General features: G+C 37.2%; 1 protein-coding gene and 1 long non-coding RNA gene across 2 annotated transcripts; one reads left to right on the plus strand and one right to left on the minus strand.

Annotated features, from left to right (window-relative positions):
- Window positions 1-699: 699 nt before the first annotated feature.
- On the minus strand, window positions 700-9,269 carry kcnj15 (potassium inwardly rectifying channel subfamily J member 15). Its single transcript, XM_085421171.1, has 2 exons — window positions 9,098-9,269; window positions 700-5,935 (listed from the first exon to the last, which is right to left on the minus strand). The coding sequence occupies exon 2, from the start codon at window positions 5,865-5,867 to the stop codon at window positions 4,845-4,847; it is 1,023 nt and encodes a 340-aa protein (XP_085277297.1). The 5' UTR covers window positions 5,868-5,935; window positions 9,098-9,269; the 3' UTR covers window positions 700-4,844.
- LOC146661062 (uncharacterized) lies at window positions 9,237-13,366 on the plus strand. Its single transcript, XR_014913571.1, has 3 exons — window positions 9,237-9,359; window positions 12,968-13,128; window positions 13,233-13,366. It is a non-coding gene; the product is annotated as an uncharacterized LOC146661062 (long non-coding RNA).
- The last annotated feature ends 98 nt before the right edge of the window (window positions 13,367-13,464 follow it).

The following is a 13,464-nucleotide window of genomic DNA, read 5'->3' on the forward strand; positions in this document are numbered from 1 at the left end:
GTCACAGCAAATAAAATCCTTTAACAGGGGCTTTTGTGTTTTAGTGTGTGGCTCATTATATTTTCAACTTTCATTTCAAATCAGCTCACATTGAGCCTGTGTGTGCATTGCAAACACAGGCTTCAACATTTATTTCATGTGAAGGGATGTTGCATCAGGGGTTGTGAGTTACCTCCAGAATATCTCACCGGTGGTTCTCACATTATTTGACATCTTGAGTGCAGCTTTAATGCTTTTCAAGCTGAAAGAAAAATTCTGCTGACATGTTACTGCTTTGTCTGTTACAGTAAATATTAGTTACTTTGGACCATATTGTTTGGACCAGACACAAACGCCACCAGCCATCTCAACTTCAGTGGCTGCTCCACAGTGTTGCCACAACACAAGGCTGACAGCTAAAGACAACTGTGTGCAGGCTGAGCCTCATTCGTCCTTTGAAAGGCTTTAGCCCTTCATCTTTCAGTTACAGTGCTACTTTCTTTACAATGAAGAAGTTGTCGCTATGCAAATTTGCTTGCAAGTATTTTTTTATAGAGAACTCCCACATTCATTTACTATTATACAGATGCCCTGACGTTAAAAAAAAGAAGAAGCATTTTCTCCATTCATTATATATAACTACTTGTATATAACAACTAGTCAAATTAACTGTTGTGTATACTGAATGAGTAAATATACTTTCCACTATTCCACCATGGGGGAGGACAGCGGCTGGGGGGAGGTGAAAGCAGTGGATGATTTAAACACAACACTTTGTTTTTAGCTAAAAAGAAACACACTAACAAAAGGGATTCGTTTTTATTACTTTTTACATAACATACCCCTGTATCACAATCCCTGATTTATTATTATGATACCATAATGATATTTATGTCTAAAACACAACAACTAAAGGTAACATTTGTTTTTTTCCAAGAATAACACAATCAACATTAGTCATACGAATACACTAACAACTGTAAATGTGTAATAAGCTTTAACATTTTTCTGATGATTCAAACATATGTAGAAATATCCTCTGGCAGGTGCAATATTACTCAAGCTGCAGAGGAACTCCTTATTTAAAGAAGAAATCATAGCGCCGACTAAAGATCACAGCAAGTTTTCTTTGAAATTTATTTTGGTGGTGTTTGTCTAATCCAGTTATGTATTGACGGCCACAACATCGAAACCCTGCAGATATTATGGAAACTGAAACGTTACATGAAGCATTTAGGACTAATTCTTCTTCACCTACTGCTGTGTTTAAATACATGTGGCACTATAGTGCCAGATACACTGTAGAGCCCATATTTATGTTTTTGAGCCAATAATAACTTAAACTGATGTGTCACCATAATGATATAAATACAATTCTGCAGCAGGTGTCAGCGAGAGAGATGGTGCACAGCAGTAGGATTCAAAGATTTGTACCAAAGCAGGCACATTTACTGTGGTAAACAGACTAGTATTGATACACCACTCAACTCATTTTTATACTACAAGCCAGATTCACACTCACTTACATCCCTTTATTTGAGCCATTTTAAAATCAGAAAATCTGGGGGTCACCCTGCCCTGAATATAAAAGTAAATTTTTCTTTGGTATCATATTGGTTTAATTTTTTATTATTTTTTTAATTTCTTGCACGGCTACATGTAGTACCTTCACAGGCCACTAGGACCACACTTTGAAAATCTCTGCTTTATTCTATGTATCTTTGCCTGGTATGCTTAGAATGAGTGGATCAGTCTAAATTGTGGCACTAATATCCAGCTCAGTCACTTTCATTGTATCTGGTCTCACAGGAAGGTCTGATCAGCCCAGTGCTGAAAGCCTGTTAGGAGGGCCTACATTCATAGAACACGAGCTATATTCAGTAACTACTGTTTTGTGGAACTATTTCTCAATGCTTGCAAAATTTCTAAACAGAGTTGTAAATGTCTTCTGAATTTTAAAAACATCTGTTATGTGTAACAACAATTTTAAAAATAAAACTTGAAACAAGCAATTATCGATTGGTGGTTACGTAAAAAGCTTATCATATGAGAGTCTTTGTGGTTTTCCACTAAAAAATTTGTTCGGATCTACTGTTGTTCAGATGAAATGCGCAAACACTATGAGCTGTTTGTGTCATCACTAGTCCTGCAAGTGAAAACTCTTGCCATGATCTTTAGGGGGCTCTGCAGGAAATGTTTTAATCACAAGTGAACAATCTGGGATATTTTACATCTTTACACCTCGCTTTTTGGGAGCGATTAGAAAGCAAGCTGTAAAGTGTTAGTAGTGATGTTTAGAGAATTATTTTGACAGGACTACTTGAGCACTGTTTTTTCCATCTCAACTAAGCTAAGCAATGGCTTATTCTAGCTTCATATTTAAGTACAGCTCAGAAAGAAGTATCAGTTACTTCATCTAAATCTTAATAATAAAATAATTCTCCAAAACACGTCTTTAAATACTAAACTCTTACTTTATCGGTGTATAACTTAACATTCTATTCATTCTAAAAAGGTCTTCAAAAGCATTTATAAAGAGATCCATTCAGTGTTGTTCAAGTTACTTGAAAAAAGTAATCAGTAACTAATTACCTATTTTCTGCACAATCCTGCACATAAAATAAAATAGGTTTTTGTGTTTACACTCAGTCTTTCAAATAGATGCAAGTAAAACACAGCAGAAAATAAATAAAATCAAAGACTAGTGGTCCAGTCGCTCTATTTTCACCTGTATAGCAGGAGTGGGGTAGGCGGAGATTTGCTCTGGTGCAGGTGTGCCGCAGCGGTCAGTGGAAGAATCCGCGAGTTTCTCTGTGAATTTCCCATTACATCGTAGCGTACTCGGTGCTTGCTGGGAAGTTAAGGGGTTTTTTGCTGCAAAATTTTTTATTCCCATGCAGTGAACAGCGGACGCTAATGTTTTTGTCACTTTTTAAGGAATCAAACTCAAAGTAAGGTCAGTACTTCCACGCTTTAAACGTTGCATGCTCATACTCTCTCCCGTACTCATTATATTATTCATTCTTGATCTGCACACAGCTGTTGCCAGGAACGTGGCACTTGCTTACATCATTGTCATGAGACACTCACAAAAGAATCACGGTTTTAGTAACGCAGTAACGCAGCGTTCTTACGGGAACGTAATGGTAATCTAATTACCTTTTTTGCAATAGTAATCCCTTACGTTACTCATTACTTGAAAAAATAATCAGATTACAGTTACTTGTAACGCGTTACTGCCCATCTCTGCTCCCATTATTAAAACCCAAATGAAAGAATCATACAGGGCTGTTAGCCCTTCATTCTGGTAGGGGAGACCGGGGATAGTTGTAACATTTTTGACATTTCTGTCTGTAAATTGAAGCTCTTTTAAGGTAGTGGATTCAAAATGTAATGCAAAGTATTTACATGTCTCTGCTATTAAATAGTGCAGCTATTTTCTCTGCAGCACAATTACCCATTGCATGGTATGGTCTCAAACACGAAGAGTGAAATGTTACAATTAACCCCATAGTCTGGGTTAGTTGTAACATATCCTGGGGTGAAATGTAACACAATGAAAAAAGGGTACTAACAAAACATTAACATGTAATCTTTGTTTATTCAACACATGAATGCATTTACATCCATTTATGTAGCTGTGTGTGTGTGTGTGTGTGTGTGTGTGTGTGTGTGTGTGTGTGTGTGTGTGTGTGAGACAGAATGCAGAAATCTAGCTTTTGAACATATTCCAACCCCCCCCAAAAAAGACAAGTTATGGAATTTTCTGCAACTGAATATTTCATTAATTTTGGTTGGTCTTCCTTGAGTTTGGCCTCATTGGCTCAGTGGGCATTATAGCCTACAACTCTTGCACCAATTTTGAACATAACAATGAAGCTGAAAAAATGTAGTTGTTCACCAGCATCGCAATTCCATTACTTTTTATCCTGGCTTACCTTGGTGTGGTTTGCAAAGTGCTTCAGAAAGATGAGGAAATCTGTTTCTTGCACCCATCCTGATTTATTTCCACTACCAGTACTTCCTACTGGTCCATCTCTGACACAGTGGTCTGCATAATGTATGTGTGGGAACACAAACAGTGGAGGAATTGTGTTGCCAATGGCATTAACCGCATATACAAATGCGACCAGTGAACCTCTCTCTGCTGATGTCATTGCCCCAACTTGTTTAATATAAGTTAAAGTAATAGTGTGGTAAGTTGCAACATCTGCATTATTGTTACAACTAACCCAGACTGTTGCTGTTACAACTGACCCAGACTCCTATAGCCACGAACTAGCTAACATTACAGCCAACGGCTAAAACATTAGCACTAAAGACCTACGCAGAATATATCCCCATAGACATACAAATAACATCATTTAAATTTGATGAGTTTAACTGCAAAGCAGATGATGTTATTAGAAATTGAAATAAAGTAGAAAAACTTACTTTTTGGCATACAAATTACTTTTTTTCATGTTAAATTGTCTGTGTTTGACAAAATGTGCTGATTTTTCACATGTGATAGCAGAACTGAGTTGGGCATGCACAGGATGAGTCACATCATTTGAAACTTAGCCCTGATTGGAGAAATTGGAAGTGTTACAACTGACCCACGTTACAACTATCCCCGGTCTCCCCTACATTTAATTAATTTAACTTGAATATTAATACAAAAAAACATCATAATGATTAAACGAATAAACAGAATTTTACAGTGAACACATGTCAGGTTTCTAGTCTTCTTAAAAGTGTAGATAAAAAATCACTTTTATATGATTCAAAATAAACGTTTTACGTGTTTAAATCAAAGGTCATAGCTGTAAGGGACATTAACACAGTGGCTGAGCCTCAGGTCAATTAACAGTAATTAAGATCCTCTATTCCTCCCTGAATTCCCTCTCGAGTTTCAGCTTTTCTGAACTGTCGCTGTGGATGTCTGGATCACTGCTCTTTTGCACCTTGTCAAAAAAGTTGAAGTCTGCCACAAAGCGTCCACTGGGGGTGCTATACAGCACCGGTTTGAACTCATAACCCCACAGGATCTCGTCAGGGATGTAAGAGGTACGTCTCTGACACGTGGCTGCCGTCGACTCCATGGTGGCATTGAGGGTGATGAGCAACTCAAACCTACGCGTTTCGAGGTTTTCTGCCGTCAGTCCTGCCAGCGGGCTGTGCTGGTCTAGGACGTGATAGAAGGTGAGAGGGAGGATAAGGAAGGGGCACTCGCCACCGGAGTACATGTTGAAATCAACAGAGCTCTGATGGACTTGCGTCTTCTCGCCCTCCTCAGTCGCGTAGGGTTGCAGGAGCTTTCCTGTTAGCTGGCACTGGATCAGGAGGCTCTTCCTCATGTTGGCCACCCTCACCATCAGACACAGCTTTCCTTGGTGCTTGCAGATCACCGCCACCTGGCTGAACTTGATGGTCTCTGCTCGCTTCTTGGGTCTAGCTAGTTTGGCCAGAAAGGCACCGGTAACGAAGATCTCAGCCAGTCCAGTGATGACAAGCTGAGCCACCAGAGTAAAGATGGCCAGAGGGCATTCTTCAGAGATGTAACGAAAACCATAACCAATGGTGGTCTGTGACTCTAGAGAGAAGAGGAAGGCTCCAGTGAGCGTTTCCACGTTCATCAGGCATGGAGTGTGGGTAGAATTTAAATCTGGCTCAAAGTCACCATTGCCCATTCCAATGAAGTAAAAGATGACCCCAAAGATGAACCAAGTCATGACAAAGGTGGAGGCAAATAAGGTGAGTTTGTAGCGCCATTTCATGTCCACCACAGTCGTCCAAATGTCGTGCAGGTACAGCTTGACCATGCCCTCCACGTTATCGATCCTTACCATGTTGTGCCCATCCTTGGACACAATCCTTCGCTGGAAATCTTTATTCCCTTTAGCCATGATGCTCTGGGTCAATTCAAACTGAAGGTCACGTCTGAGGTTTTAGTTTGGCATTGCCAATTGAAGGTCTGGCAAAAGAGATAAAATATATTAATTAATATCTCACTTTGAGCTGTAGCACCAGTCAAATCAGTGGAGATGGCAACCAATTCAAGGGCTTTTACTTATTTATACTATTTTCTGTAATGTGGAAAAAAACCCTGAAGGCTTGTTAAAGCAGCCAGGTTGTCTTGACCTCTTGCCCTAATCTGCCTCATGAAAGTGGCACCTAGAACAGCTTTGAGTTAACAGGTGAGTCTTACTCCTCAGTTACAAAAGCCTAAAGACCAGTTGGCAACCATCTAACATCTACCATTCACAAGGGAAAAATGTGTATTCCTTAACCAGCTAGCAAGTGGTTGCTAGAGTATTCTGGTAGTCACCATTAGTGCTCCATTCAAGCAAGCCTTTGGACCTTTCAGTGATGCTCTGGCAACCTGGTTGCTAGGCAAAAGTGTGTTCTCTGACAAGCTAGAGAGTGGTTGCTGTAAAATCCTGAAGGGATATTCAATACTCCTTTGTTTGCGAGGAGATTGCCACAGTTACCCATAATTAGCACGTAAGACACCGACTTGTCTGCAAAAAGATGTTGAGCAGTAGTAAAACTGGAAATAGAGAATGTTTTCCTTCAAAGTAAAAAGTTGTGCCTTGTGAGATGCATTGGCTGCAGCAGTGTGCACAAGGAAATTCGAACGGCGCAAAACCCAACTGAAATAATTTTTCAGTTCAGTTTTATTTAGATTTAGAGGGAGTATCATAGCGATCTGATGGTCGCTTATGTGTTAGAACTTGATAATAAGGTGTACAGAGTTGTTATCAAAGCAACTGTAAAGCTTTTGAGATTTTATGTCTATACTTTTTTATGAGCTATACTTTACCAATTGTGTTATCACTGACAGTATATAAAAGGTTGACATAGCTTCCAGGTCTGAAAAGCGAGGCCAATGTAAAGTCTGCTTGTATTGAAGTCTATGATAGAACGGTTCTATCTTCTAGTTGTTTTATGGCCTTAGCACACACTTTCTTAATGAGTTTATGGCCTCTGTCGGTACTTCTAAGTTTCGCTAAAAATAACACAGTGTTCTTTCTGTACAGGTCACCAGGTTTTGACTGGAACTGATTAAAGAACAAATATCCATTTATGATTTAAACATTTAATATTTTAAGTATCAACTAACATAAAACTCCAAAAGAAATTATCCCTTCACTGTGGTCTGTTGATATAGTTAGGGAACACATTCAGTACTATCTAGTTGTGGTACAGCCAGTAAGTGCATTTGGTAAAGTACTTGTAAGTATAATTGAGGTACTTTAATTTTAATTTCATGCTACTTAACACCCTAACTTTACTGCAGATAAAATAAAATTGATCTGCAAGCCTATGTTTGGAGTTATAGTAAAATAACACAAATATGAAATGTAAATAATTAACCGCTAAAGGTGAAGCCATTTATTTCAAGCTTTTATCCAAAAAAGTTGGATTAGAAACTTATTACATTAAAAATTTCAGATACAAGTTACGCATCTTTAAATTTCTATTTATGAACTTAAAATTTGAACTTAATCAGAAATAAGATAATTAGATATATGTAACTTTTAAGTAATTCATCACCTTTTATCTTTTTATTTTTAATTTAATAATCAAAATGACTTTTTTAACAGTAAAATAGTAACCAGATAGCTTTTTTCAGTTTCCTGAATCCCAGCTAAGCTAAGCTATGGCTATGTGTCGCATATAGATATGAAACTCACAGCTTTTTACCCAAGTCTAAGTAAATATAGCATAGATAGTTCATGTTCCAGATTGTATAAGAATCTTATGTGTTGATTTTAATATTTTTTTCTTGTTTGTTTTTTTACGTTTAGATAGAGATAGGTAACTGTTTCTCCGCTAGGCTAACTATCTATTTAGCATTCAAATAAGAAGCTGTTATCAGCCCTAATTCTAGGCAAAAAGAATCAGACACAGAATTATAGTCATTTGCTTATTCTTAAAAAATAATTTGCAGGCAAAGAACTGACTTGGATCATTGATCACATCTAGTTTTTTTTTTCATTCTGAAGAAAATGTAAAGATAACTTTTTTCATTGTGAGCCACATACAGCCCACTTTGACTGGACCAGGCGACTCTGTATCAGTGTAAAGATGTTTAACTGCACAACTAATCCCTGAGATAGTATATTAATGTAAGGAAAAGAAGTGCAATGTCAGTAGTATATCATAGTTTTTGTCCAGAATGTAATAATAACACAACGTTTTTGTTAATTCACAGTGCTGTTTTTTTTTTACTGTAGTAATTCAAGAAAGAAGAAAAAAGGAAGTGTTCTGTTATTTCATCTATTATATAATTTATTTGGTGCAATATGGATGGCCATGGGGATGATCTTTATCAGAAGCGAAAGCTGTAAAACTATAAAAATATAGTTAAAAGTCAAAAGACTACTCCCTCCTTCACAGTTTTAATGCCATCAAATGGGCCAGATTGGTCCTATTGTTTGAAACCCTTATCCTAAAAGATATTTTTTTATCTATATAAGTATAAATTAGGGAAAAGAATAGCCGACTGAAGTGGAAAAAGTCACGTAACAATAGCAGACGAACCTAATCAAGTCATAAATGAAGTAGATCTATCAATGGATGTTGTATTAAGAGTCAAAGGTAAACAGATTGCGAAGACTGGTTTTAATTTAACTACTTTAAAGCTGAAAGCTAGTCTGAATAGAGGTCAGTCTCAATGGGAAAATTACATAATTAATCATTAAGGAAGTGTTAGATATTTAAAACAGTCTCATGACAAGTGTAAAAATGAAAGAGTAGCTGTGAAATACAGGAGAATATAACAAAAACACTCCAGTTCCTCAAAAATATACAGTTTTACATTAATTAATGGACTCAGTTAGTCTCATAAGGCAAAGCATGTAAAAACCCTGGTATGCTCTTTGAAAGTTAAGCATAATTTGTATTCACAGTAGAGTACAATCCAACAATGTGACAAAATAATCATTTAATGAATGGAATACACATATATTTTTTAAAACCCCACATGATGTATAATAATATGCTGCTATTACAGAGTACTGCTAGACAAGGTTGAAAGTTAACTTGGTAGTAAACCATTACAGAAGCCAGAGAGCACCTGCCATAACTTTAAATAATCATTAATTACTTCATAAATCTGTATTTTACTCACATCCTTTTGTCTTGCCTTGTTGAATAGTCCCAGATATTTGCTTTCACTTGTCTCTGACACAATCTGCAAGATGAAGCTGCCCGAGAACATGTAGTTCAGTGTCTTCTTTCGCCTATTGTGCCCACCTGTGAGATCTGAACTTTGGCACAGTGGTTTTCAGTGATAGAACAGAAATGGGAGACAAAGCTTGGCTGTTAACTGTGATCTGAATGTGGGCTGGCTTTTCCTTTCCCCCTCGTCCGCCTCCTCTACCTGTCCGCAGGTAAGGACAACATTCAAGTTTGTTTTGCTGCTTTTATGTATGTTGTTGCTTTACACACATACCCAGATTTACTGCTCGCAGAACTTCTCTGAAGGACATTTTCAGTTAAAACGAATAAAAGGTGGTCTGTCTAAATCCAGCCCTCAGGCTGTAACTGAAAATAAATAGTGCTAAGGAAATTTGACACCAAATCAGCTTGTGTTAAAACAGAGCAGAAATGTCAAAATACTGCAAACAATTAATAATAAGTGGCTGTCAAATAAGTAATACTCTCGTCAAAGCGAAAACTGTTGTACATTGTTGTCACTTTATTAACCCAATGCCGCATCCTTTGTAGTGCAACACAAAAACAAATCCAACTGTTACAAATGTTTGCACCTGTTGAGTCAGTAAACCTTTAAACATGTCAGCCTGGGATGGATCAGTGCCCCCTTGTGGACATTTTCTAACATTAAAAAATGAGTTTTAACTTTTTTCCCTTCACAAATTTATATATAAATATATAAAAACTTATATATTTTAGACTTAGACTGCAGTTCCACTGGTGGCCATTTGAGACAGAATCAAATAGTAAGTGAATTTTATAGACTGTAAAAGACCTCCAGCTTGTTACTCCTACAGTATAATACTCATAATAAAAGTACAGCAACAGTAATGTTAGTTAATGATTTGGCAGATACAATGGCTTTTTTGTGTTTTCCATAAAAGTCATTTCAGTGACTCATCGTCAGGTGTCTGCTGCACATTTTAATAACAGTACATTCAAAGCAGCAGAGCTAATGTCTGCACTACAGCACTGACTTTTAATTTATAATCAAGCATGAAAGACATTTTAGAAAACACACTTTTAAAAAGTGCAATGCTGATGCCTCGGAGTCAGTTATGTTGGTTTGTCCAGTTTACTGCAGAACACCTCACACTGTCAGTGGTTATGGAAAGTAAATGTTGGATGTCTCAGCATCTAGCTGCAATTCCTGATCAAATGTCTGACATAAATACAACTGATATACAACTTAAAGTTCTGAAAAAAAAAAGACTCAAAATTGAAACCATAATCTGAAATGTCAACATATGGATGCAAAAATCGTTTTCATACAATTTATAAAAAATCTGTATAAAAATGTTTTTGACCCTCAAAAAATTTAAATCCTTCTAAAGGTAAACATACTGCGATAGCTTCAATTAGTATGCCATAGTGGCATTTTATTCATTGTAGCACATCCTCATGGTCAGTTATTTATCTATTTATTTTATATTTCTCAATAAATGGGAGCCAGACTTCATGCCATAGACTGTGTACAAAAGATGGCATCTGTCACGTCACGCACTGATAAAGCACAGTAAAGCATTCAAGCTGAGCGTTTTTGTAGTAAATTATGACGTTTTCATAATAATTTACTAAAAAAACCATCATACTGTACTCAATAAGGACCTGAAACTAATGATTAAGATCATAAACTCATCGCATTTGAGTTTAATGAGGTCACAGAGTAAGAGAGTCAAAGGAACCTATAGACTTGGATACAACTTGATGCCCTTTTGTCAGCAGAGGAGTTGCCCCCTGCTGGCCATCAGAAAGAATGCAGTTTCAAGGCACTGCCACGTACACTTCTATCTTTTATATACAGTCTATGTGCTCCACGTACCAAGTCTTGTTTTGATGGATCAAAATGCTTTGGAAATATTCTTCACTTCCACTAAATTCGACCAGCTGTGATGGACCAACTGTTCTCATACTCATATGGAAAAAGGAGAAGACATCAGAAAAACTGTGGATGCTTCTTTAAGTTTTAGGATTGAGGGACCACATCACTAGTCTGGTTAACTGAGCTAAAGGAAACCAGACTTCTGCTGTTTAGGCATGACATGAATCAAAAGCAAAATACTCACAGGCCTGACTCTGCATCAAAAGAAAAGTTCAGGTGACTGACTTTGTTATGACCTAATAGCCAATCAAAATTCAAGCAGGTGAAGTGTGAGTTAAAAAGTGAGACAGCAGAAGGACAGAGAAAGTCCTGAAAGGTTGTTAGGTGTCGGTTAAAGAGAGAAAAAGTAAAATTGTGTTTAGTTTCAATTGATGTGTTATCAGTGAGATGAGTTTAAAAGGTACTGTTAAAAGTAGCAAAAAAATTTAAGAGTCACTTGAAATGTAAAAATCTGTTAATGTGTCAGTGAATGTAAAATTTAACTGAACTGAAGTGGTCAGATTTGAGTGTTCCCTTGAGTCTTTATGACCTTGAATCAGCGTCTTTGGCTTTATTATTAACCTCCCTGTTAGTGTGCACATTCCTGAAGGTTATGTGTGTGAGCTAGATCGCCCATTAACTTCCTGGTTCTCTGTTATCCAAGAGAAAATCTGAGAATCAAAGTGTGTTCAAATGCAGATGAGATTCCCACACACAAAGAAAACTACTGTTTTTAACCTGTCATCTGCATGCACCTGCATTCTTTCTGTGAAGTTTAAATACAGAAATATTGTCAGAAACACATGTAAAACTGTCTTTAAGAAGCTTTTTTTACTGCTACTTCTGTGTCCACCAGACTACAGCATGATGCCCTAAAGGGCCATGAGATCATTTTCAGAGGTTGTGTGATGATTACTGGGAAAAGAAAAAAGAAAATTCTAAGTACTAATTAACAAACCTGTTTTCGTACTTTTGTCCGAGTGTCTGGGAGTGATTTAAATTAAACCACTTGAAACATTTAAAAGGCATTCTGACAACTACCAACTCACAAACATATAAAATGTGTTGAAGGACACAAACTATGCACTGATTTTTGTGAAGCCGAGTGGTCTGATTATACTAGTGTGCTGTCTCTGTTTTATAAGCACATCGTGTTTTCTTTTTGTAAAGTTTGAACTGTGTGGAAAAAAACATAGTTAAAAGTATAAAGAAACGTATATTGAAGAAAATTATGGATTTGACGTCCTAAATTCTTCTGTAAGATGAAGCACATAAATTGTCCAAGTCGCTTTTTTTTAATGTGTGGGAACCTACAGTTAAGTGAAAATATGTCCCAAAGAATCCAGCTCCACCTAGTGGACGTAAAGTGTACTGCTATTCATGAAACCAAACACAACCTACCTGGAAAATTAAGCTTCTCTTCTAAAGATGTTAGTCTTAGTGGTATTCCTGACATGATCTATCATATCAGTAGTGTGCAAAAGTCTAATTTCTTTATATTTTGCTTCCGTGGAGACAGCCTTTCTCATCAATTTAATACTCTTTACCCCTTGAAAGCCAGCTAGGAGTCATCTTTGAAGCTCCTTTCTGAGCTTTCTGTCAGGTTTCTGTTATATTTCAGACCTGCTTATAAAACAAAATGAAGTATCAGAAGTTAGTGAGGGTGGTCTCTGCCTATGCAGCTAACATTGTAAAAACCCAGAAACTATTCTAATATTGTGATCTAATGCACTTCCCTTTGACATAATACTGAGGTTGTCAAGTGTCATTTTTATGAGGGAAAGCGTTAAAATGTTCCATATCTCGGCATGGTGTGCACTGTGTCCTTAAAGAATTTGAAGAAATGGGAAAAGTGGAGGACCAAAAAAAGAAGTGGCAAGCTTAAAATGAACAGTGTCTGAAAGTCGTGTTCTTTTGAAACAGGAAAAAGAATCCAACAAAGACCTCACACAGGACCTGAGAGATGCACCTGGCCCTTTAGCTGATCCATCAACTGTTCACTGAAGCCTCATCAGAAATGGTCTCAGTGGAAGGGTGGCTGTCAAGAAGCCATTCTTAAGAAAGGGAAACAGGGAAAGTCTGAGGTATGCGAATTTACACAAGAGCTGGACTGAAAATCAGCAGCAACAGCTCTGATGGAGTGATGAATCCGTTCATCCATTTATTCTCTTCTGCTTATCCTTTTCAGGGTCGCCAGGGGGGCTGGAGAAGCCAACAAAAGGCAGCCAAAATTCAAAGAAGAGCTTTGAATGTCCTTCAAGAAGCCTGGAGAACTATTCCTGAAGACTGCTTAAAGGAATTACAGGAAAGCTTCCCTAAGAAAGTTCAGGCTGTGTTGAAGAATAAATGTGGTCATTACAAACACTGACGTTCAATCTTAGAATTTAGACAGATTCTGTTTTACCTTATTTAATTCCTTT

Source organism: Rhamphochromis longiceps, linkage group LG10 (assembly GCF_057381845.1).
Source record: "Rhamphochromis longiceps isolate RC_006_pf linkage group LG10, R_longiceps_female_GT1.1, whole genome shotgun sequence".
Taxonomy (NCBI): domain Eukaryota; kingdom Metazoa; phylum Chordata; class Actinopteri; order Cichliformes; family Cichlidae; genus Rhamphochromis; species Rhamphochromis longiceps.

Coding starts and splice junctions, on each gene's coding strand:
- kcnj15 (XM_085421171.1), bottom strand. CDS start 5,867: ATGGCTAAAGGGAATAAAGATTTCCAGCGAAGGATTGTGTCCAAGGAT.